Source organism: Muscardinus avellanarius (genome assembly GCF_963383645.1).
Source record: "Muscardinus avellanarius genome assembly, chromosome: 8".
NCBI classification, from domain to species: Eukaryota; Metazoa; Chordata; class Mammalia; order Rodentia; family Gliridae; genus Muscardinus; species Muscardinus avellanarius.
In genome coordinates this window covers 112,346,183-112,373,782 of record NC_137794.1, presented here as the reverse complement: position 1 = coordinate 112,373,782, position 27,600 = coordinate 112,346,183, and the positions used below count along the sequence as shown (strand labels likewise).

The following is a 27,600-nucleotide window of genomic DNA, read 5'->3' as shown; positions in this document are numbered from 1 at the left end:
ATAAAGAAAGGATGGCAAGAGAATGGGCTGAAAAACGTGGGGAGGCTGGTAAGAAAGGGAAGTTACTAAAGGACTTTGTGGGCCATGTTGGCAAAAGAAGCCGTAAGTCCCTGAAGTTGAGGTGCAGCCACAAGGGGCTTTTATGCAGGAGATGGGTAGGCCTGAGACATTTTTATTTAGAAATATCCCTTTTGCAGCCATGCAGATCCATTTGAGAGATGTGGGAGGGAGAGCAGACAACTGGCGAGCGAGGTATTGCCCGCTGTCATCCAGAAGAGCGCAAGACCTCAAAATAAAGTCTGGCTTCAGGTCTAGGAATGAGGACAGAGATTTTACAAAAACAGCAAATATTTATTTTTGTGCCTTTTTATACTTGTATTGATGCATTATGGTCTCATATAATGTCGTTGATAATGAGAGTGACACATAGGCACACAGCACTTGAAGATTTGGTGAATAAGAGCTCGAGTTTGAGTTGAAAAACAGAAAAGCGGCCTCTTCTGTCTTACAGTGCTCCTTTTTGCTCCCAAATAGCACTCTTTCCTTTCCAACCAGATTGCATTTCCTGGAGACCCGAGACGACAAACTCATGTGCCCTTGCAGCTTCTTCGTGACCTTGTTCTGATAAAACGATGCCGTCCGGGGTTACCGAGCTGTGAACAGCTATTTCCTCCTCTGCAAAGGCCCTTTGCTGAGCTCTGGGAATTTTATCATAACTTTTCTCCTCCCTTCATGACTGTCAGGCCATCAGCTGTCACATCGGGTAGTTCCCACTGTGCCGGCGTCTGACGGGCTTCAAAGGAAAGGTCGAGCCACATCAGGCTCTGGGATTTTGTGTGAAGCTAAAGAAGGGTTGGATTAAGAGTCTATTGAATCAGATCTTGCCCTAATCTTTTTTGAAGCATTATTTGGGAAACTTGCATAATAACACTAATCTTGGCTTTTAATGGCTCACAGCTGTAGCTTCTCTATCTTATGCATACCAGCAAAACAGAATTTTTTTTAAGTTTATGGATCATGCAAAAATATTTATTTCTATCACATTATTTGTAGTTGCTGATGGATATTTAAGATAGCTCTGCTTTGCTTATTCATTTCAAGTAGAAGGGGGTCAGGGCAGACCCTGCAATACTATATAGAAAAGAGACTTCATTATAAAACTTGGAAAAGTTTAACACTAAGTTCCAGTGGAAATATCCTTGTTTTCTTGGTCTAGGGTAAAGCAATGGCAGATGTGATCTGAATCAGATATAAGTAACATGGTTTTGAGAAAAGATTTTCATAAATCAGAACATAATTTTGAGCAAGAAACATGCTGTGCTTCCCTTTGTCTCTCAATTCCTGAATAATGTCACAATTACTTCTATGAATACATTTCTTAAAGTGGATGCATCAAAATCAAGAACAAGAATGCCTTTGCCAGCAGACTGGTTTCAAGAGGCATAATCAGGAGTTACGAGCTATGGAATGCAATCGAAAAAATTGCTCTAAGCACTGAGGTCATGAGAATTTAAAACTGCTAAACAGTTGAGGAATGTTGAATTTAGGAACCAAGCACCCTCGACCCACTGACTGACTGTATACATTTTAATGGAGCCAATTTGCAGAGTTAAAATTTAAAACCCAACAGTACCTGAGATAGTAGATTTCAGATTTCATATATGGACTTCTGAATCAAAAAAGTAATATTTTATGGGTTACAAATGTAATGTTTTGATATGTGTACCCTTTGTTTAGTGATCAAATCATGATAATAAGCATATTAATTCCCTCAAATATTTATCCATTTTTTCTGGTGAAACATCAAAAGAGTAAAAGATGATTTTATACCATATTCTTTCTTCCATTCCTTTTCATAAACCATCCTGGATTTTTCAATTTTGTTTCAAAAACTAATCATTTATGGAATAAGCAGTAGAGAGGTGGGGTAGGTTATTTTGAAAGAATGCTTAGCTAATAATCATAACTAATTTAAAGAGACCTTCTCCAGGTGCCTCTATTTTACTTACATTAAATTTACTCCATCAGAAAACTGAGGACAACACCCATTTAACCCAGATGGGGCCATGGTGCTGTCCTAACAGGGAAGTGTGGTGTGCTGTGTACAGGAACAGGAAGAGAAGCTTGGCAGACAGTGGAAAGCCTCTGCTTTCCAAAGCAGCTGTCTAGGCTGCTACCTGCACCATGGCCGGGACGCTCCATGATGTCACCGCAAAACAAAGAGCCGTGTGCAGAGGTCTAAAATGCAGAGGCCGTGAATGCTTTAGGCCACAGCTGTGTCCACGGGCAGCGATTCCTAGAGTTGCCGAGGCTTTGTGTTCTGGATTGATTTCATCTTTGCCTGTTAGGGGAATGGATGTTGGGCCAGCGGTCATCGATCGGCACTCGCTGCCTCTGAGAAGGTCATTTGGGGGGATACAGAGCACGCCTGTGGGCACCATGCTCTGCCCACCCTTTCCTCAGTGGATGAAATTGTGCACCAGGTCAGAGAGAGAGGGTTCCCGGGGAGCAGCTGCTGGAAAGGGCTACAGAAGATGGGCGTGGCATTTTTCTGAGAAATGAAGGAATGTTGGAGAAACAAATTGTTCCTTTAAAAATATTTATACTTAAAAATTTAAGAATGATAATGGTTCATAACAGACAGCTTACTTGTTCTTCAATAACAGTCTTTTCTATTTTATTTTATTTTTTCTTTTTCTTTTTCTTTTTTTTAATTTTTATTGGTGCACTGTATTCATACATCATAGTGGGATACAAACTTTTGTAGACATACATGCACACATCGCAAAGGCAGCCCCCACCCGATCCCCACTCCATTCCCTCCCCATCCTTCCTTCCCATGCTTGGTTTAGTGGTTGACATCTAGTATTATAGCAATTTATCCAAAATTAAAAATGATAATCTCACATAACAGTTTCATTTGATACCAAGCTTTTGATGACTTAAAGATAACATTTCAATATTTCTTTTTGCTTTCTTTCTTACCATAGAATATTTTTTTCTATTTTTTTAGGTGAAACTATCATATATTTATATATTTATTTTTCAGAAAATAATCTATCCTAATATGGAATATGGATTCTAGATGCCCAAAACGATCTTGAAAAAGAACAAAGCTAGAAGATATATATTTTCTGATTTCAAATCATATAAAGCTACAATAATTGAAACAGTGTAGTACTGTTCTAAAGGCAGATATATAAACCATTGGAGTTAAATAAAAGCCTAGAGCTAAATTCTTCCCTATATTGTCAAGTTATTTTTGACAAGGTTTCCACGAACATTTGGTGGTGGAAATGATAATCTTTTAACTAAATATTGTTAAAAAATAATAATTACATGGAAAAGAATAAAATTGAAGCCTTACCTAATCCCATATACAAATATTAACTCAAAATAGATAATAGACCTAAATATAAATCTTAAGACTATAAACTTTTAGGAGAAAATCTGGGTCATAAAACCTCACAACATTGAAATTGGCAGTGATTTCTTGGTTATGATTTCAATGGCACAGGCAACAGAGGAGTATACAAACTCCCTAAAAAATAAAAAAAATTGTATATCCAAAGACAATGTAAACAGAGTTAAAAGTTACTAATAGAATTGGATAAAATATTTCCAAATGCTATATCTGAAGATATATTAATATCCCAACTAGAAATCCTAAAAATTAACAACAATAAAGGCAAACAATACAATTTAGAGATAGGTAAAAGACTAACATAAATAATGAATCTCCACAGATAACCAATCTTAGTTGTCTGTTGGATGGAAAATCTTGTTTCTCTGGTTCTGGTGTGTGTTACCTATTTCTTCTTTGTAGTTAATCTCTCTGAGTATTTTCTCTAGTGCTGGTTTTGAAGACATAAATTCCTTCAGTTTCTGTTTGTCATGGAAGCTTCTTATTTTTCCATCTAATTTGATAGAAAGTTTTGCTGGGTAGAAAATTTTTGGCTGGAAGTTGTTTTCTTTCAGAGTTTGGAATATGTTACTCCAAGCCCTCCTGGCTCTCATGACTTGGTTTGGGAAGTCTGGAGTGATTCTAATTGGTTTGCCTCTGAATGTCACTTGGCCCTTTGTTTTTGTTGCCTTTAAGATTCTCTGCTTGGCTTCCACATTGGTCATTTTGACAATTATGTGGCGTGGGGATCCTCTTCTCCGATCCTGTCTAAAGGGAGTTCTATAAGTTTCCTGGACCTGTGTATCAACCTCTTGCTCTATATTTGGAAAATTTTCTGCTATTACTTCCTTGAAGAGATTATTGATCCCTTTGGTATCACTTTCTTTTCCCTCCTCTATTCCAATTATTCTTAGGTTAGCTCTCTTAAAATGGGCCCATATTTCTTCAATGTTAGATTCCTGCTGTTGGATATTTTTTTCTAGATTAGAAACTATGCGTTCATTTTTGGAGTGATCATCTTCTAAGAGCTAGATTCTGTTCTCCATGTGGTCTAATCAGTTGTTTGTGCTTTGAATTGAGGCCTTTACTTCATTAATTGCATCCTTTATCTCTTTTTGGCTCTCTCTGAGTTCTTTTCGAAGCACCTCTATTATTTCTACAGTTATTTTCCTGATTTGATCTTCTAGAAATCTCTGATTTTCTGTTTTATCGGGTTCTGATGTTGTGGGGTTATGGGCATTCATTGCTCCAGTATTATTCCTCTTTCCCATGATTTTGGGAGTTTGTGCCTTCTCTGGGTTCTTCCCTTGGGTCACTATGACTTCGCTTAAGGTGCTCTGGATCTCGAGTCTGTATTATATCAGACCCCACTACTCCTTTACTGGGTTGTATCACAGAGTCTCCGACCCAGGGAGTCGATAGAGGCTGCTTTAAACTATGGGTGGTGCCACGTTGCACGTTCTCCTATGGTGTGATATCTCTGCCACCGTCACTCCCCCACTGGGTCAAGTCCCAGGGAGTACAGTACTGGGATTTCTCCTCTGTGGCCCGCAATTTGACTCACTGTTCTTGAGTTCGCAGATGTAGCTGTACTGGGCTCGGTGAATTCACTGCTGCTGCCCCCGGTGGCAATATGGCGCCGCTGCTACGCCCTCGGCCATGAGGCCGGCGTATTTCTTCTTGGTTTTGAATTCCACTCTGAGTCCTCGCAGCGTGTGCTGAGCTCAGCCACTGGGAGCTTTAGATGTTCCCTGCGCTGAAAAATCCCGCCTGGCTGTTCCGCAGCGGCCCGCCTCAGCTTGCTGTAGCCGTCCGGTGAATTCGCCGCTGCCGCCGGCAGTATGGCGCTGCTGCTGCGTCCTCGGGCGTGAGGCAGGTGTATCTCCTCTGTGGCTCTGAGCTCTGTTCTCAGTCCGCTTTCTCTCTGGAGCCTGGTGATTTTTTTGTTTCTCTGGTGATGGTGTTTTCTGGCTATCAAAGGCGCTGATTTTGTGGTAATGGAGATTGGTTGTTAGCAGGGCTCTTAAGCCCCGCTTTTCTCGGTCACCATCTTCCCGGAAGTCTCTATTTTATTTGATGAAAGAGATATATACAGTAAGAAAAAAATTAAGGAAGTTGGTTTTATTAGGTCAAGAATATTGGGCCACAGGGAAGATGAATGATAAAATAATAATTTGGAGAAATTCTTACAGAAAGGTGTGGGAAACTCACAATGCTTTTGAGAGGAACTTCACCCAGTCTAAGTCCTGAGGAAACTCATATAAAATATAATTTGTTTCAACTTTAATTTGGGGTGGTGTGTGTGTGTGTGTGTGTGTGTGTTACTAGGGATTGATCCCAGGGTTGTTTTACCTCAGAGCTATGCCTCCAGCCCTACTTTAATTTTTGAAATAGAAATTTACTTTGTTGCTGCGGGCCTTGCTGAGGCTGGCCTTAAACCTTCACTCCTCCCGTCTCAGCCTCCCAAACATTGGGATTACAGGTGTGTACCACCACATCCATTTTAAATTTAATTTGTTTTAATCTAGAATTAAGGCTTTTCTCTTCCTTCTACTTAGGACATAACTAAACAGGCCAGAGTAGTTTTTAGAGGCGATTAGGCCTTGATTATACCTGGTTTGAGGGAGGAGGTAAAGACAAGGATGAAAGGGAGAAGAGAGGGAGAGAGAGAAGGGTGAGCAAACGCCTTGGAATGGAGAAGCTCAGAGGAAACTTTATAGACCAGAGCACACAGTTCCTGCTACAAAGGATTCTTTGCCAACACACATTCCCAGGACAAACTTACTCTTCTTTTTGGCCAAAGAGCCACCTTTTTCTTTCTTATTTTGATGGAGAAAGCCATGTTCTTTTTAGACCTACAAGCCCCATGCAGGAAAGGGCAAGAATACAGGCCCCAGCCCACGTGCTTTCAGTCCAGTGAAAACACGGGGCTAAAAGTGCCCCATAAATACACCACGTTAGAATACACTGACTAGAGGCCTGCTCACTGTAAGGCCTGCTGGACATAACTCATCCAGTGCCATTGCCTTTTTGGTCCTTTGAGAAGTTATTGTCCTTAACAGCCTCTGCCTAGTTTGTGGCCTTGCCAGTCCTTCATATAAGTCCTGTAAAACATTATCACCTATATCACTGCAAAATGCCTGGCTTCTCTCCAGTGGTCAAGACAGTGACAGCAGACCCATACATAGCCATGGGCAGAGACTTATATTGAAGCAACAGAAAATGTAAACAAAATATGATCTCTGGATAATCTTCACCAAGTCATGTATTATTTCTTCCTTTTACTTTTCTGCGGGGGAGGGGAAGAAGTAGTTGATTGAGTTATGCTTTAACTTAACTTCAACTCTTTTAGCTGGAATAACAGAATAATATAGTTCACACCAAATGTGATGTGTTATTCATAAAGTTTTGAAAACCAAATAATAATGTTTATATGGTGGTGATGGTATCTGGGCATTCACCAGAAATCTAATAAACTTCTTATCTCATTTAATAAGCAGAGTCCAATCCCAGTCATAATTCTTAAGATATAAAGCCACCTAAGATAACTGTGAAGGTTTACATGATAGTAAATGTTGTTCCAATAGGAACATGCCTTGAATTGAAATGAGGGCTACCATCTCGATGTTTAGAAACAGTATGCTGCCTGAAACTGCCTCTGTTCTGGGCCGTGCCACTTTCCCTACCTGCAAGAGCCAGATTGTTTTTAGGAGAGAGAACCTGAGTAGGTGAAGGTAATCGGATGGTTCTCTTCAATTAGATTTGTTAAAAGCACATAAAGTGCTCACTGTATCTGCGAGTCTTATTTGTCCCCATTGTTTAAATCCAATGACTTAGGACAAGAAAGGCATAGCTGTCACTTACATGCTGCAGAGCTGTCAACACTCGGTGACATAATTGAAGGCACTTGTGGTTAGCAGCAGTTTGGTAGGTGGCAATTGTGAAGCAGTAAACACGTTGTTTGGCATCTGATGCACGCGCTGTGGTTGCACCCTACGTGGAGGGGCTCTTGGTGAATAATGAGGGCGATTGACTATGTCAAAACTCAGCAGAGCTGCTCAGTGGAGCAAGCATCCTTTCATTTATAACAGTGCAGATTTTTTAAAGAGATGTGATTTTTGTTCTAATGGTAATTCTCTCAGAAGGGAAAAAGGCGGTATTGGACATTAGATTGTTAAATGCTTGTTTTTTTTATGTTGAATACCTTTTAGTAGTGAAAGTAAATTATATGCCAAATGATGTTGTGTAAGCTGTAGAGATTTCCCAGTTCCTGGGGAAACCACCAAAGCCAGCTAAGGCCTGCTGTTACGGGAGTGACTGCGTTAGCTCACAGCGTTGGGTAATCAGTGCAAGCAACCGACTTGCGCAGGTTCACGTTGACACCTGCAGCAGCTGCCACATTTTGCGTTGACTGTTTCTCCTACTTGGAAGGGACACTTAGTTTGGGCTTATAGGAAGCGAGGTAAACATATGAGTCTGTTCCTTTCTACTATTAGCCGTCCGCACACTGACTAAGGTTTCTATGGCTTCTTATTGCGTAAAAGCGTTTTCACATGAGTTAGCGTGTTCCTTATCCTGTTTAACCCTGAACTCTCGTTGTCTACATTTTACAAAATGATACCGAGTCATGGAAATGTTATGAGTAGCCTCAACATTAGTGAAGTTCTGCCTAGAACTTAGATCTTCCAAGTGTTTCTCGGGGTGACCATCTCTTTCTTGTACTGTGGTTACTCAGTAGCATTCTCTAATGTGCAGTGTTAACTATGTGTGAAAAACTAGGCTAAGTATTTATTTCATTCAACTGATGTTCAGAAGCCTTTCTGCTGTTTTGTGGCAATTATCTTTTAAATCCAGTAAATCTGCTTCAAAAGAACAAAGACGTTCTTGATACCTTGACATCCCCATTGCTTTGAAACCAATGCCTTTCATGCTATACATTAAAATGCATATTTTAGTTGAACTGTGTTATCAAAAGGTAATGGTATAGATTAATATATTTAGGAAATTGCACATCAGTAATTGACTATTATAATAAATGAATATTGTATTCTTTCTTTTCGTAATGCCTATTTGCCACATAAATTCTTCCTCTTCCTGTCTAATTCCTACTCATCCCTCAGTCTTAGCTTAAAACACAGTCATTGCAGAAGTCTACGTCAGCGGTCCCTCAGAGAATATATACGTTAATTTTCTATTTAGTCGTGTTTATTTTCTTGTGTTAAAGACTTGTTTCATGTTTTTCTCCAGAGTCTAAAAACATGCCTGCCACATATAGGTGCTAATAATTATTTAGTAAAGGAATTAGTGAAGTGATTTAAATTAAAATTAAATAAATACATTTTAAGAAAAAAGATGATAATATGTGGTAGTGGTTCCAAATACAAATAAAAAGAAAAGATGAGGAATGGCTTTCAGAAAGAGAAATTAAGTATTTAAAGCCACTGATAAGTTTTGGTACAGATCTGTCTGCTTATGCCTATGTCCATATGAAAACATAAGAGCTATCTTAATTAACTATCAGAGTAAAAACAGAATGTGTGCCATTCCATTGACTTTTGTCTCTGAAAACCTGTTCAATGAGACATCACTATCTCATTTAAAAGCTTCAACTACCTAGTAGTTTGTATAAAAAAAAAGAAATTTTGCCCCACCTTGCTAGAAAGTGGGGCAAAAAAAACTTGTAATGGGTGAGAAAAGACCAAGTTAGAGAGTACCAAACAACTTTCTTATGGCAGAAATGCTCAAATACAAACATACGGAACTGCATATATAGAATTACACTTTGTGAAATACCAAATTAAATTCTGACAAAGCTTGCCATGAGAATTCTTTTCTCCAAATGCTAACATCTTCTAATGGATATGAGCTCTCTGACTCTTAACTAACAGCGGTTAGGAAGGACAACATGTCCCTTTCCAGGGTCAAACCTTAAGAAACTAGAAGCTTTCGTTTCCCTCTAAAGATAATCACTCTTGGAAAACACCCACCCCTCTCTGAGGAGACCCTGAAAGCACTCATTGTGAAAAGCCCAGGACACCAGCCCACTGACTTCAGTGGATATTTGATGCCAGCTCATCAACCATGCAAATGAGCTGCCATGACAGTGAATCCTTCAGCTCCCACTGAAAACTGAGGCCATCCTCACATGAAACAGAGTCCAACTTACCCTTCCATGCCCTACTCAGCCTTGTGATCACACTAAAATTGCTAGATTAGATACATTTTTCAATGAAAGCATGAAGCTCAACTATTCCATGTGATAAAATGAAAGAAGAGTCTTGCTTTTTAATTTTTTTTATTGGTGCATTATAGTCATACATCTCAATGGAGTACAAGAGGGTGGAGGCACACATGCACACACCACTCATTTAGCCCTTCCCCAATTCCTACCCATCCCTCTCCTTCCTTCTCATGTTTGGCTTAGTGATTGGCTTTGATATGTTTGTGAATGTACATCATATACATTAGGAAATTTCCCTCTTTCCCTGCCCATCACCCCCAGTTAAGCCGCCTTATTTGCTAATTTCAGCAGATAGGATATATGCCATTTTATGAAATATAATATGCAAGATATAATAATTTGCCACATAAATAGAACTAATTACAAAAATCCCAGATCACCTGAATAGATGCTAAAAGAAGATTTAACAAATTCCCGTAGCCACTCATGCTAAAGGTACTCAGAAAATCTGTAGGCATGTACCTCAACATTATATAGACAACATACAATAACCCCAAAGTCAACATCGTATTTCATGGGTAAAACCTGCAAGAATTCTTTTTAAAATCAGCAGCATGACAAGTATACCTACTATCACCACTCCTTTTCAATAGAGTCCTCCAAATTCTAGCCAGAATCATAAGGCAAGAGAGAGAAAACAAGGAATACAAATAGGAAAATAAACTATCTCTATTTTCAGTGACATGATCTTATAAGACAAAAAAAACCCTCAATCAAAAGACTTCTAAAACTGAATAACAAATTCAGCAAAGTAGCAGGATACATAACCAACCTATAAAAATCAGTATTTTTTCTATATCCCAATCATGAATTAATCCACTGAAAAGTAAATTAAGAAAACAATTCCATTCACAATAACTTCAAAAACAATAAAATACCTACTAATAAATCTCACCAAGGAGGTAAATTAACTCTACAATGAAAATTATAAAATATTAAAGAAAAATTATAGAAGATACAAAGATCTCACATGCTCTTGGGTAGACAGACTAAATATTATCAAAATGATTATTCTACTAACAGCTATCCACAGCTGGGCGTGGTGGCTCATGCTTGTAATCCCAGTGCTTGGAAGATGGAGACAGGAGGATTGAACAAGTTCAAAGCCAGCCTCGCTGGCTTAAGAGACCCTGTTTCCAAATGAAATATAAAAAATAAGTCTGGGAGTGTAGCCCGGAGGTAGAAAGGTTCCATCCCAGTACCACACACACACACACACACACACACACACACACACACACACACAAAAAGCTACCTACAAATTCAAAGTAATCCTTTTTAATATACTGATGTCATTCTTCACAGAGCTAGAAAATCAGTTACAAATTTCATATGGAAAAACAAGTGATCCAGAGTAGCTAAAACAATTATCAAAAACAAGAACCATGTAGTAGACCTCACAATACCTGACCTTAAATTACACTATGGAGCTATAGTAATAAAAACAGTTAGGTATTGGCACAAAGACAGATCAGTAGACCAATGGAAAAGAAAAGAAGATACTGGAGTAGCAAGTTGATTTTTGACAAAGGTGCCAAGGATTACTTTTTGAGAAAAGATTATTGTTTCTCAAAAATATTTTTCTCAAAAAAATCTCAGTATTTGAGAAAAGACATCTTTTTAAATAAGTGGTGTTGGAAAAACTGGTTATCCATTTTTATAAAATCAAATTAGACCCCAGCCTCTGACCCTGCATAACAGTCTTCTCAAGATGGATCAAAGACCTGGAAATTAGACCAAAGACTTTGAAATGACTAAATGTGCATATAGAACCAACACTCCAACATTTAGGCACTGGTAGAAACTTTCTCATAAGACCTCCAAATTCTGTCCAGGATGGGGAGAAATAGGAACTCTTGTACACTATTAGTAAGACTGCAACTTAGTTTAGCTGCTATGGAGACCAGTGTAGAGCTTACTTGGAAAACTGGGGATGGGTATAGCTTTCGATTCCACGATGCCATTCCTGGGTGTCTTTCTGAAGGGACTGATATCATAATATTATAGTGACACATACATGTGTATAGCAGCACAGTTTTCAATGGTCAAATTACAGAACCATCTTAGGTGTCTATCAACAGATGAATTGATCACAAAATTACGGGATATACACACAATGGAATTCTACTTAGTAATAAAGAAAAACAAAATGATGTCATTTGCAGGAAAATGGATGGACCTGGAGAACATTATGTTAAGTGAGATTAGTCACAGAAAATGAAGAGTCATATGTTTTCTCTCATATATGGAAACTAGGGAGTACTCAGAAAACAAAAGCGCTTTTAGTAATTGAGGATAAATCTCAGTGGAGCAATGGAGGAGGTCCAGGTGAGGGAGGTAGGGCAAGGAGGGGGATTAATGAAAGAAACGCTGCTTGTTACATTATGTATGTGGGATATTACCAATGCCAATCTCAAAATCATGGATGGGGAAGGGAAAGTAGTAATAAGGGAGCTGGGGGGAAGCTTACCAATTGATGAGTATATGTATGTCCCTAGCACTCTCAGCTACAATGATGTAGGCTACATTGTAACACTAAAAGTATACTTTTAGTGTATATATATATATATATATATATATATATATACACACACACACACACACACACACACACACACAGATACACACACACACACACACATATATATATATGTATGGATATATATATGTATGTGTATATATATATATATATATATATATATATCCCCCAGTAGTTAAATATGAAAGCTACATGAGTCTTAAAACATGAACAGATGATCAGCATGTGGCTCCGAACTCTACAGAGCACACTAACATCTTTCCCCTAGAAATCAAAGCTTGTTTGTAAACAGCCCAGCTCTATACCAACCCAAGGGGATATCATTGCCACTCTTCTTATTTTGGCCATTCTACTCTTGGAGATTGGCTGAAATTCTTCAAATCACTTTTGATTCTCTGGCTTCCTTGTACCACATAAAATCATGATGATTTATGATCAAATAAATTACTAGGATTGATATCGTATCAAAATCAGGAATGCAAAATATTAACAAGGACTGGACTTGGAATCTTAATATATTTAAAATTATTAATTGCCCCCTAATAATTTTTTTCTTTAAGTACTTGGGAAAAATAACTGATGACTGAGAGCAACTGATATCTATATGTAGACTATAGTATACATTTTTCCTAATTTTATTGAGAATTTCAGTTTCGTTCTCAAAGATAAAAGTCTATAAAATGTTCCTGCTCTAAGAAACCAGAGGGCATAAATATAGTTATAAAAAGTATGCACATTCATTAGAGCCATATATATTTCTGGTTTTGTTTTTATAAAATATGCTGATATTTTCAAGTTTATCTGAACAGAATAAATAGTCTAATTTTCTGGTTCCATCCAGTATTTTTGTCATAGTATATTTTACACTATAAAATTACATTCTCACATTCTCCATTTGAAATTTTAAAAGAAGGACTCCAGGGAAGTGTTTAAATATTCACATATTTAAACTGGAAAGTATGTTTATATTAAAGAAAGAGCCTGAGAACTCACATATGGGATCATCACTTCTCAAACTTTCATTTCACTAGAGCTCTTTCTCTTCGTGGGAAGTAGTTGAGGAATGGATGTACACTAAGCTGAGCCTCCAGCGACCCCCTAGCCTGCAGTTCATGCTTTTGAGAAATCTCTTCCCTTTGAGTGAGGGTTGATCCCAGGACATCCTTCTAGTTATCCTTCTAACATCAAAAGTGATGGGTACTTCTCAAAGGAAGAAATACAAATGGCCAACCAATATATGAAAACATGTTCAGCATCATTTTTAATCAGGGAAATGCAAAATTCAAACTACCCTGGGATTCCATCTAACTCCAATTAGAATGACAATCATCAAGAATAAAAACAATAATAAATGTTGTTGAGCCTATGGGAAAATACACTGATGGTAGTATTGTAAATTAATACAGACACTATGGAAATCAGCATAGAGCTTACTCAAGAGACTGGTATGAAGCCATCATATGACTCAACTACACCACCCCTGGGTATCTTTCCAGAGGAACTCAAGTGAGAACACTAAAGTGATACATACATGCCCATGTTTATGGCAGCACAGTTTACAGTAGCCAAGTTATCAAACCCACCTAGGCAACCATCAAGATGAATGGACATTGAAAATGTGGTATATACACACAATGGACTTTTACTCAGCCATGAAGAAGAACAAAACTATGTAATTTACAGGAAAAATGGATGGAACTAGAAAATGTTATGCCAAGTAAGATCAGCCAGACTCAGAAAGTCAAGGGTCGTGTGTTTTCTCTCCTGCATGGAAGCTAGAGTGAAAATAGGAAGCAGACGAGACCAAGAGGATAGTGGGGAGGGAAGTGGGGAGAGGAAAAATGAAGCCAGAAGAAGGGAACCATTCAAATAAGGTTACGTCCATCCAAGAAGGTTTCACTATCAATCTCATCGACACGTATGGGGAGAGAGGAAGGAGAGTTGGATGGAGGAGGCAGATAAACAGAAGGACCACACCAGTGATGTGTTCATGTATGTTTCTGTCACTTTGAATCTCCCTATGATGTAAGATCACATTGCATCAATACAAGTATTGAATAGAACGTGTTGGGTGGCCATGACTCTCCTAACTATGCCATCTAGACCGCCCTTGACCACGTCATAGAAGACTGCATGGTAGGAGATGGGAGCAGACTGTCTCCCTGCCACCTTGACAGAAGTGAGCTTTGCCAGGCTGAGCAGGCTCGCATGGCGAGGAGCTGCAGAGACCTCCAGCCAACAGGCAGCACTGAGCTGAGGCCCTTGGAATCGCAGCCACAAGGAAATTAATTCTTCGAACACTGTTTTATTTATTCATTCATGTTTTGACATATATTTGGGTTGTCTCCAGTTTGCGGACAGTATGAACAAAGCTATTGCGAACATTTTTATAATTCTCTATATGAACATATTCTAATTTATTGTGGGCAAACATGTAGGAATAGATGGCTGAGTCCAATGTTAGTTGTGTGTTTACTTAGGAACTGAGGATTGAACACGGGGGCATTTTACCTCTGCCCTTTTCATTTTTATTTATTTTTATTTTGACACAGGCTCTTGCTAAGTTTCCTAGGGTCTTACTAAATTACTAAGGCTGACCTCGAACCTGTGATCCTACTTTCTCAGTCTCCCAGTACTGGGATTACAAGAGTAGGCCACTACACCCACATATGTTTAATTAAAAAAACAAAAGTCTAATAGGGTATGCAGGGCTACTGTACCAGTTTATACTTGCGCTAGCCACATGAGTGTGCGTTAGAGTTACTTTACACATGCTACCTTTATTTTTAAATTTATATTCATTTGAATGGGTGCACATGGTCCATTTGTTACACCAGCTTTTAGAGCTACTTCATGAAATCGACATGAACATGGATGCCTCTCTTCTTTTATAACTATATTCTCAGTGTTTAAAAGCTGTACAATAAATATTTGGTGAGTAGAAGAACATTTTGACACAAAGGATTTTTCTTTATTATGCTTACTGCTTACTACTTAATGGTAACCTTGGTGAGATCTTTTTATATTTAGTGCTGTACTTTACTTTGTTTGGAAAACTGGATCTTTAGTCAAACAGGAATACGGACGTGCAGGACAATATCTACTGAATAGCAGATGAAGATATCTGCTTTAGCAGAGTTATACGCTGCATGATCCAGAGAGCCCCGTGGTTCCCAGAAGCGGTTGGAAGTAGGAAAATTGAGGAAAAGGGAGTAATTAAAAAATAGCCACGGGGTTAAGTCAGTCCCCTTGGGAATTCCCACTTCCTGCCCAATATTGACTAAACTAAAAATAATCATTTTGGGGAAATTATGTTTTGAAAAATAACAAATGATACATACAACAGGTGCCAGGTTTTCAGTCACTACGTGCAGGCACTGTGCAAAGTGTTAAAAAGTGTGTTTTCATTGAATTTTCACGACGACGGTAGGAAGGAGCCATTTAATCCCTCAGTTTTCAGATAAGGAAGGCTGAGTTGAGAATGGGCAGATGAACCCAGCTCGAGAACATATGGCTTTTGGAATTGGTAGAAATGGGCTGCAACCACGGGGTGTGGTGAAACTCGCTGTAACCCAGTGCTTGGGAGGCTGAGATGGAGGATTGCAGGTTTGAAGCCACCCACAGCAACTTAGTGATCCTGTTTCAAACTTAAAAAATAAAATAAGGCTGAGAGTGTAGCTCAGAGGTAGAAACCCTTGGACCCAGAAGAAGAAGAAACAGCAGGAAGAGGAGGAGGAGGAGGAGGAAACGACTTCTTTTTCCTATCATTTTGTCACAGATGGAGATAAAATACAAAGAGAGGGCTCAGGTTTCTTAGTATAGTTGTTTTAAAGACAGTTTTGCTATTGTATTATTCCAAATATGAATTTTGACATTATTTTAGTCCCTTAATTTTCAAATATTTGTTATTTTATTCAAGAAATATATATATATGTATATATGTATGTATGTATGTATGTATGTATACATATATACATATATACACATATATACACACATATGTGTGTATATATAATATATACATACACACATACATACATACACACACACACACACACACACACATATATATATATATATATATATATATATATATATATATACATACATACATACATACATACATAGGATGGAACCCAGGGGCTTTCTACCTCCGGGCTACAGCCCCAACCTATTTTATATTTTATTTGGAAACAGGGTCTCACTAAGTTGCTGAGAGCCTCACTAAGTAGCTGAGGCTGGCTTTGAACCTGCACGATCCTTCTGTCTCAGCCTCCCAAGTGCAGGGATTACAAGCCTGCACCACCATGCCTGGCTTATTCAAGAAAACATTTTAAATGTAGCACATTTGATGGTAGCATGAGACAATTTGATAGCAATATTGTATAAATAAAGTTACTGTTACAATAACTGTTTTCAAAAACTATGTAAATGCCTAGCTTTTACAGTAATATTTCTGGAAAACAGGATTTGCAGTTTAAGTGGTGTTGCATGTGCCCACATATGAAGAACAGAATATAGATTTATTTAGATAATTTAAGAAAAAAACTCATTTTGCCTTTTCTATCTGGCCTTGTCAGAGTAATATTTGGCTATGAAATAGCCAGTTAAATACTTTAATTTTCCACCTGATTGGGCACTGACAGTCAAAATGACCACTGGATTCACTTTAGAACTCTTTAAAATAAATGTTAAAACATACTTTATAGTTTTTATCACTGTTTCCACTCTTTGGGTCATTTTTCCAGATTTCTGAGGTGCACACATTACATGGACGTGCTTAAATACTATTGTATTCCATCCTTTTCTGCGGGTGATGACAGGACAAAGCCTGGATGTCCATCTCTAGTTGGCATTTTCCCCCACTGGTTCCAACAGCTGGATGAACCTCTGGACCCAGCTGCTGCCTCTCAGTGATCATCTTCTCAGATTATGCAGGTCAGCAGCTCTCAGCGTATGACTGAGGTGAGGCCTCTCCTGAGATCTAAGACACAGCTACTCACACAAACAGTGGTATCGTGCTAGCCAAAGCGCCACCAGAACATTAAAAATAAGAGTGCTTTTTATGCAAATTTGGACCATTTTATTTACTATTAATCAGAGTTGGTAAATTTTCCCCATAAAAGACCTGGCAGCAGATATCAGAAGATATCGCCAGCTTTGCAGATCAGAGAGTCTGCAGAGCTCAACTCTGCCCAGGCGCCGCGGAAGCGACTGTGCACCGCACACGGCCAGGCGCTGACTCCACCATGGCGCTGAAATTTGAATTTGAGGCACTTTTCGTGGCTCATGAAACATTCTTCTTCTTCTTTTTATTTTTCAATCATTTAGAAATGTGAAGACATTTCTTGGCCCTGTGGGCTGAATAAAAGTGGTCTGGTTTGGCCAGCAGGCCTTAGCCGTTCACCGCTATGGTTTGAGTGTATGTCAGCTTTCTGTTCTATAACAAGTGCTTGGGGTAAATAAACTTTTAAATAGGTGTATTTCAGGTCATAGTTTGGAGGTTTGGGTCCATGACCAGTTGGCCCTGTTGCTTTGGGCTGAAGTGCCATATCCGTGGTGGTCATGTGTAGTTGGAACAGTCATCCTCTCAGGACAGGGATGGAAGAATTAAGAAGAAAGACGAAGCGGAGTCCCACCTGTTCCACTCCCTCCAAGTAGCTCCAAGCTGGGAACTAAGCTTTGAAGACAAGGGCCTTTGGGGGACATTTAAGTCCAAACTATAGTAGTTTCTTAAGTAACTTCTTACTTGTGACTATTACTAGGGGGAAAAAAGTTTTATAAAAAGCAGTTCACATTGGTCTTTGTTTCCAGGTCTTTCTATGATTCTCTAAATATAAAAGCTGTAATCATTATTTTTTGGTTCTTTTGTTGACAAGTACAATCTATAGCTCTCTTCTACCACCATTTCATTTGCAGTCTTTTCAATTTTTTAATTTACAAAACTTTCTGACTCTTGTACAAAAACTATTAATCATAGACGCTTTTAGCCATGCCCATGTTAAAACAAAGCGTGCAAGGATCAGTCAGTAAAATTTCTTATAGTCTACAATTGGAAAGGAGCACAGCCGCATCTGCTTTAGAGTGACGTGACCTCGCTGAGACTTTTGTTTCTGTTTTCAGAGTAGATGGAGCATTCTTACTGATAGTATGTGCAGAGTAGATAAACTAGATTAGATATTTAATTTTTTGGAACTTCCATATCTAACACACAGTTTGTCTAGTTTTATTATTTACTGTGTTATGCTTTGAGATGAAGAAGAAAATTGTAAATGGGATTTTTATGATATCTCTATACAATACAAACATTTGTAAGGTCATGTGGTACTGTATGTGATTGTCATAGGAATTGTTACATAAATGTTTTAATGACTACTTAGGCACTAAAAATTAAGCTGTGAAAAAAATAAGTATCTGTGATGTGCTCAGAAAATCTCATTTATCTTTAGCTTTTGAGGCAGGAAATCTTATTTTGAGCAGCAAAACCAACAGGACCTCCTCCTGCCTTTGATTATTTGTTCCTTTTGGTGGTTACTCTGTTGTCTTCTTTGCTGTTGCACATGCTGTAAGGAATTCAGAAGAAACTTCCATGTTGCTAAAGAGAATTTCTACCCCACCCCGTTTGTGGTTAACACAGGGATGATTTCTTTTAAAGCATGGCATTTTAGAGCTTGAAGCTTGCTGCGGCCGGTTGAGAATGTCACCAGCCATGGTTTGAGAGCCAAGGCTGAGCAAGGTCATCTGCCAAAGACCACTTTATTCCCTTAGCAGAGATGAGTCTTGTCCCTAGACAGAAGCCACAGGAGAGGCTGTCCCTGAGGGTACTGTCAGTCATTTTGGAGTGTAGAAAGAGAAAAGTCACAAGGCCCTCTGTTATACTCTGACTCATTTCAAAATGATTTGATAATCTTACAGGGCCACTCTGAAACTAAAACCAAGAACAATTAAATTAGATGAGCAAGCCAAGGGTAATATTGGGAAACCAAGTGGTTAATATGAGTTACATAATGTCACTAGAGCTGTTCCCCAGATTGACTCTAAGATTTTTCTAGTTGTCAGAAGAGGAGAGAAATCTAATATAAACACTACCATCAGAGAAGTGGAGCTTAAAATGAACAAATAAGCAAGATGTTTCCTCTGGGTTCTTATAAAAGTATTGAACTATGATGTAGGTAACTGAATTAATACCACATTTGTCCCATTGAATTCCTGAGTTGGCTGATGAATGTGGTAGAGAGTCGAAGCAGCATTGCTTCACCCATCTTTTACTTCAAGATATTTGTTTTTTTATCAAGTGAATATATACACATGTTTAAAAATAAAATATGCAGATGGCCTCATTGTACAAACAACCTCTTGTAAGGTAAGAATCATAACCTCTTCTCTTCCAGCTCCTCTTCCACCTGCTTTTTAGCATTTGTATTTTGCTTTTCAGTTCCCAAGCTAAGTTACATTTACATTTGGTTCCATAACCATAACTAAAATCTATTTTCACTAGTGTTGACTCTAAGGCTGAAAATCAAATAAATGCTTACATTATCGTGACTACAGTGGGATTTCAGAGACAATGGAATTTTTAATTCCTTGTGACAGGATGCATAAAGATGCAGTCTGATGATGAACCCTGGCCCTCTCCCGTGGCTTGGAGAACATCCCTTGGATGAATACTTGTGTGATTCTGTGCTGTAGGCCCCCAAGATGCTTCCTCCCTCCAGACTTGGTGATTCACTGGAAGTGCGTACAGGACTGGAGTGTAGTCATGCCCAGAGCTGAAATTTGTCAGAGCAAAAGGACACGAAGCAGGATCCGCAAAGCAAAAACGGCACGGAGACAGCCAGAGGAAGCCGTGGCACATTTCCAAGAGTCTCTCCTGGTAGCTTGCAGCAGGCACATGCTCCTCCTTTGACAAGCTACAACCACCTCTGTGAAGTGTCTCCTGGGGACACGGAGCCAGGGTTTTAGGATGGGCTGATCCTGCAGGCATCTCTACCCAGCATTCAAAATTCCCCATTCCCAGAGGGGAAAAGGATGTTGGGCATAAATCACTTAGTTTTTCAAAACAGACTCTGCAAACCACGCATGTCAACAACGGAGTGGTAGGGACGCTTCTGAAATCCAAATTCCCAAATGCCAGCCAAGGGCCAACCTTGAAAGCAAACTGTTCTAACAGCAGCAGCTTCAAGCCTGCTATAATTATTTTCTGCACAAGTATGTCCAGTCTTAGCAGTGACTTTGGGGGTAAGGATCTGTGAATTCAAGAGTCTTCTCCCAAAGAAAATGAACAACAACAACAAAAGTCTGTTCCCTTTGAAGTAGTCTGGGTTAAATAGCTGCTCTAGCTTGGTGGAGGCTCATTCAGAAGGCGCTCAGCCTTCCACATTTTCTCTCTCTTTTCTTGCTGTACTGTAGACTAGTTACATGCATGTGTGTGTATATGTGTGTATGTGTATATGGTAGTGTGTATGTGTGGTGTATATATGCTATGATGTGTGCATATGTGTGCTGTCCGTGCATGTGTACAAGTGTGTGGTTTGAACATGTGTGGTACATGTGTGTGCTATACTGTGTGTACATGTGTGGGGATGTGCATTTGTGTACATGTGATTTTTGTACACAGGTATACATGCATGGCATGTGATTTTGGACATGTGCGCATATATGTGCAGTGTGTATTACTACATGTATTCAGGTGTGTTCGTGTGTTACATGTGTGGCAGCATGTTCGTGTGTGTTGTATATGTGCTGTTATGTGCATATGCATGTGTGCATGTGCATGCATGTCCACAGATGTGTGTATATGACTTGTGTGCATGTGTGCTGACATGTATGGGTGCATTTGTGGTGGTGTGTGTACATGTGCAGTGTGTGTACATGTTCAGGAGCTTGTGTGAAAGTGTGCACATGTGTGTGCACGTGTACTCATGAAGGAGGGCAAGGCTCATGCAGACTAGAGGAAGTGGCTCTGGGTTCTTGCACGCTTTCCCTGGCTCTTTTGCTGTTGCAAGGCGGCCAGGCTGCCATGGGCTGGTGATGGCTAGGTTCAAATGTCTGGGAGAAAAGTTGCCACAGCCACTGCCTCTCCATCCATGCCCCCTCCTCCTGACTCTGGGCAGACCACCTCTTGTGCTACCTCAGGGGAAGCTCTTCCATTGCCCCCCTCCAGCCTTCTGGCCCCGCTGCAGACAGGCTCAGCTCTTCACTTGGCCCAGCCTGGGTCCCCCTCACAGCTGTGAGGCCCACACTGCCCTCTGGCTGTCCTCCAGCGGTCACTCTGACCTCTGAGCCCCTCTCCAACCCTTCGTGCTTCCCCAAAGCGCTTTCAACAATTAAGTGATAATTAGGTTATGTACAGAGTTTTAGGCTGAAATTCTGAGGTTTTGAAGGTATTGCTACAATTTTAAAATTCTGTTTTGATTTTGTTGTGACGAGCTTTTTTTCTAGAAGATTTTAGGATCCTCTGATTATGAAATTTCATGGCTCCAGGTTCCCTGTGCCTTCTCCAACCCTATCGTGTTTGTTTGTTTTTGAGCCCTCAGCCTCCATGTGGTCTTGTGAGACTCACCCTCTGCCATGACATATTACACATTTCAGAAAAGAATGGGCATCTCCATTCTCATTGGTGTTTTGGGCTTACACGTTATTGGTGCTTTTTCTTAGGGAAAGGGGTACTAGAGGTTGAACACAGGTGATTTTACCTCTGAAACACACCCCATCCCTATTTTTTTTTTTAAATTTTGATATAGGGCTTTGCTAAGTTGTTGAAACTGACCTTGAATCTGCAATCCTCCTTTCTCACCCCCCAAGTAGTGGGATTAGAGATTGTGCCACCACACCCAGGTAAACATTGCTGGTTTTTAAACCTAAGCAAAATGGTGGCCCAGGAGGGACAGAAGGTCCCTGCATGTGCTCACCAGACAGCACTGTCGGGCGGGCTGCAGGAGGCCTGGCCATGTTCCTCACTGCCACAAAGAATTTCTTTGAGGTAATGATGAATGTATATGTGTTTATTTTCCTTTAAAAGTCACCATTTAAAACTTTAATGAACTTAAGAAAAGTTTTAATTAAAGTTTTAAATAATTAAGCTTGTCAGTGGTAAGACTGCTACCCCAAAAGATGCAGATTGCATTTTTATTTCCTTGTAATTTTTCTGTTTATAATCACTTAAACAGTTGTGCTTCTATTTCAGTCTGATTTTGTATTCCTTTCACTAAGTATATGGTTAGTGAATAAGGACAATAAACTGTAGTTGTTATATATTATTTGATTTAGCTGTGAATGCTTATTTTCTGTTTTAATGTCTTTCTAATTGATTTATTTGTAGTTAGCTATACATCTTAGGGGGGTACAAGATGGTGGAGGCACACATGCACACATCACTCATTTAGCCCTTCCCCAATTCCACCCATCCCCTTCCCCCACCCTTCTTTTCATGTTTGGCTTAGTGATTGACTTTGATATCTTTGTAAATGTATATCATGTACTTTAGGGAATTTCCCTCTTCCCCCCTTTCATCCCATCAGTTAGGATACTTTATTTTATAATCTGTGGTTTTTCCTTCTTTGTCAAGAGTTCCTCTTATGACTCTTTCTCCTTTAGCTTCCACGTAGTAGGGAGAGTATCTAATCTTTTACTTTTGTGACTGACTAATCTCACTTAGTATAATGTTCTCTAGTTTCATCCATTTCCCTGTAAATGATGTAATTTTGTTCTTATTTATGGCTGAGTAAAATTCCATTGTGTACATATCCCATAGTTTTGTAATCCATTTATCTGTTGATGGACATCTTGGCTGTTTTCATAGTTTGGCAACGGGTGAGTTGTGCATCTTTGACATAGATACAGGTGCATTCGTTTGGTTATTTGGTTTCATTCTTTATTTTAACAAATATCTTTCATGATTGAGGCCATTTTCAGCTTCTTAGTACAAACTTCAAAACAAAGCAAAAATATAAGCTCTATCTGTTCTTAATATTTTTGTTTGGCATAGATTAATCTAGATGTAGGCAAAGCCTTATAAATGGAGTTAAAGACTTCTTATACATATTACTGGGTTACTTTCCAAAAGTAATGTATTAATTGACACTGATATTTCATTTTAAGTGTTCCCTTTTACTTACTAGCATCTTGCTGTTTTTGAGCTTTTATTTCTTTGATTACTTTCTTTGTTGAACATGTTCAGTGCCATCAAGGCCTCTCCTGCGGCTGGGATTCTGTAGTAAATGGCAAGGACAAGTCTGCCCTTGAGGAACCCACCTTCAGTGGGGCACAAACAATCCTCACTCTGGCTGCACCACTCACCGGGGAGCGAGAACTGCTATGAAGCAGAGAAAAGTTAGTAGACCAGATGGCTCTACAGGATTGGTTTGGTCCAAGGATGGACTTCCTAATAAGGCAATATTTTAAACAGAGCCCTAGAGGGAGTGCAAGAGTGGAAAATGAACATTTCTGGAGCCAAATTGAAAATAAAATCAGTGTATTTATGAAGGCAGGGTGACCTAGTGGATCCTCTGAAAGCAATTGGAGAGAACCTACAGGCATATGGAGCACACCCTGATGAGCACTAGACTATGTATCTGTTTCATTACCATCAATAATATCGATGGAAAGATTTTATTTTGGAGTACTTGTGTATTATAGTTTGTGCACCAAAGGTATATTGTTTTTGTTTTCTCAAAGGGTCCATCTTGCTGGGACGACGTCTTAATTCCAAACCGGATGAGTGGTCAGTGTCAATCTCCTGGCTGCCCTGGGACCAGAGCGGTAAGTACCTGGTCAAATATACTCTTCCTAAATAAAAAAAAAAATGATAGCATCTTCAGCATTAACTAAGAAATTGGAATAAAGGCCAAAATGCTAATTGGGCTTTCTTCCATTTAATAATATTCACAAGACATGGTGTAATACTCAAATATGTTAATAACACTCACCAAAATTTCTCCCTGTCTCATTTTTCCGTGTTACCTTCCTAGTCACTTAACTGCTTTTGGTGATGTATAAGTAAAACCAAACCAAACAACTTTTCTTCTACCCTCGCACCATCAGCACAGATTTCTGTAATTTCAGAAGGTATGTGGACTTCTCCCCACTAGCAAGCAATCAGTTATGCAGCAGAGGCAAACAATTGGGTTCTCTAAGTCACTCCTATCCTGACAAGTGACTATCTAGACGCAGCATCACATCCCATAGGCCGAGGGCTCTGTCCTCAAAATTGCCCCCAAATTAGCTATTCTGGGTCATTTCTTTTCTCCATATAAAATTTATGACTGATTTATTTTTTAGGTCTATGAAGAGTGTCGTTGGTATCTTGATAGGAATTGCATTGAATCTGTAGATCACTTTTGGCAGAATGGCCATTTTGATTATATTTATTCTGCCTATCCATGAGCAAGGGAGATATTTTCATCTTCCAAGGTCGTCTTCAATTTCTTTCTTTAATGTTTTATAGTTTTCATTGTAGAGGTCTTTTCTATCTTTGGGTAGGTTTATTCCTAGGTATTTTATTTGCTTTGAGGTTATTGTGAATGGAATACTTTTCCTTATTTCTTTCATTATGGATTAATTGTTGGCATATAGAGAAGCAACTTATTTATTTAGGTTGATTTTGTATCCTGCGACTTTGCTGAATTGGTTAATCAGCTCCAGTAGTCTTTTGGTTGAGTTCTTTGGGTCTTCTATATAAAGGATCATGTCATCTGCAAACAAGAATAATTTTAATTCCTCTTTTCCTATTTGAATTCCTTTGCTATCTTTCTCTTTTCTTATTGCTGTGGCAAGAGTTTTGAGGACTATACTGAAAAGGAGAGGTGATAGTGGACATCCTTGTCTTGTTCCTGAATTTAGAGGAAATTCTTGCAGTTTTTCACCATTTATAAGAACCATGCAGGGAGGCATCACAATCCCTGACTTTAAATTATACTACCGAACAAGGAGTTAAATCAGCATGGTATTGGGAGAACGACAGGCACACTGACCAATGGAACAGAAAGAATAGAAGATACAGAAACAAATCTACATACTTATAGTCATTTGATCTTTGACAAAGGGGCCAAGCTCTTATGCTGAAGAAAAGAAAGCCTCTGCAGCAAATGGTGCTGGGAGAACTGGCTATCCATTTGTAGAAAGATGGAACTGATTCTTACCTCTCACCATGCACAGGAATCAACTCAAGATGGATCAAAGACTTAGACTAGAGACTGTGAAGTTAGAGGAGGGCATAGGCTCAACACTCCAACATACAGGCAGAGGCAGTAACTTTTTCACAAGACCTCCAAAGCACAGGAAATTAAAACAAGAATTAACAAATGAGATGACATAAAACTAAAGAGTTTCTTCTCATCAAAGGAAGCCAGAAGCCATGAAGAACCTAAAGAGGAAGCCTACAGAATGGGAGAAGATCTTTACCAGCCACCACTCTGATAGGGGGCGAATATCCAGAATATACAAAGAGCTCAAAAGACTCTACACTAGCAAAACAAATAACCAAATCAAGAAATGGTCAACTAAATTGAATAGATACTTCACAAAAAAAGAAATACAAATGGCCAATTGATACATGAAAAAATGTCCAACATAATTAGCCATCAGGGAGATGCAAATCAAAACTAAGTTGAGATTCCATCTAACCCCAATCAGAGTAGCAAACATAAAGAAGTCAAATAACAAAAAATGCTGGCGAGGATGTGGGGAAAGAGGAAGTTCTTAATTTGCAGAATAGCTCAAATTCAACTCAGAAAAACACTTACTATTTGCTGATTTGTTATAAAGTATATTACAGGGCATACAGCTGATGAGATGCCTATTGCAAGACAGGAAGGAAGAAGGGCAGAGCTTCCATATCCTCCTTGGGGATGCCACCCTTCAGCTATCCAAAACCTCTCCAAACCCTGTGCTGTCCCATTATGGAGGCTTCATTACATAGGCATGAATTATTAAATCATTGGCCATTGCATAACTTAACCTCTAGCCCTTCTCTCCCACTTGAATGTTGAGGGTGCTGAAAATCCCAATCCCCTAATCCTGCCTGGGTCGCTGTGTAAACAGCATCCATCCCCCATCCTGAAGCTACCTCAGGGCCCCAGCCACCAGTGCATTCATTAGAATAATGAAAAGTATTAATTTGATGATTCCAAGGATTTTAGAAGTTATATGCCAGGAAACCAGGATGGGGACAAAGACCAAATACATATTTCACAGTATCACAGGTGGCTATGTTGACATGTGCCAATTTAGACTCCTTGCAAAGTGATCTTCAGGGAGATAATGAAGAACCCAAGAAACGAGCCAGTTCAGAGCCTCACAAAAGAAAAATAGCAAAAATAAAATAATATTTCCCCAATTTGTAATATTTTATGTTTTACATTGTTCAAAGAGTATTTTCTCCCTTACTTCTTCCAGTCTCACTTTGGCACTTTTCTAGACAATTAGAAACTGTAATATGGATAGCCAGTCAGAAGACTGAATTACCACCTTCTATCCTTTGTACCCTTCTTTTCTTTGCAAGTATGTGCCATACATTCACTTAGAATAGATACTTTTTGAAAGATACCCTAAGAGCTGAAGTTATTTTAAAACAATTTTATTGTTTTTGTCATGTTTATTATTTAGATATTGTTATACTCTTTACCTCAAAAATCCTTGGGTCCATTATAATCTGACTGCACATATTTCCTGAACTGTAAATACTGTTAGAGTGCCAACACAAATGTCAGTGTTAGTTCACAAACTGTCACAGCCAGCTGGCAGTTCATATCTTCTCTAAGGAGCAAAGTCTGTCAACAGCAACAGGTACAGTGTTTGAGCTAGAATCATTAGATGTGCTATCTCTTGCCAATCTGTGAAATGATTGCAAGATAGTAGCAAGCAGCAGGCGAACACACATTCCCCCATCAAACTGAGGCTAGGGACCAGAAACAGATTCTTATTAATGTGAAGCCTGAAGAAAAAAATCCTGAAGAAAAATAATGACTTGTATGTCATTCACAGATATCAAAGCATAATACAAACTTGCAAGTTTCCTACTGGGATAAAATCAAGATATCTATACCTATAGGGAAAAATTCAGAAGCATAATGAAATGTATATTATATATTCATGCACACAAATATAATATGTATGCATTATAGTATATATAATATGTAGCTCTAATTACACATAATTTTATAGACACAAATGACCATCCATCATCAGTATATCCTGGTATCCACATCATTTTTATAGTAATGTGAGTTCCTTTGAACATCTACTTCAGTAGTTGACTGACTGCCTCTCAGATTCCTAGATGGTAATTGGCAGGATTTATTCATAGCAGAGTAGACAATTCTGCTTCTTTAAGGTTTTATCTTGGAAGCAGTCAAAAGTGGAAAACTGTGCTAAGTAGTGTTGAAAATTATGTCTTTTGCTTATTGAATATTTAACTTT

At 38.9% G+C, this 27,600-nt stretch overlaps 1 protein-coding gene across 1 annotated transcript in view; it reads left to right on the top strand.

The window, feature by feature from the left end:
* Window positions 1-27,600, top strand: part of PRKN (parkin RBR E3 ubiquitin protein ligase) — a gene marked incomplete at both ends in the record, with an annotated part of 1,062,452 nt that overhangs the window by 351,718 nt on the left and 683,134 nt on the right. Inside the window, one exon of the mRNA XM_080700162.1 lies at window positions 23,860-23,943. Within this exon, the coding sequence (XP_080556288.1) occupies window positions 23,860-23,943 (84 nt within the window). The remainder of the gene's footprint in view (window positions 1-23,859; window positions 23,944-27,600) is intronic.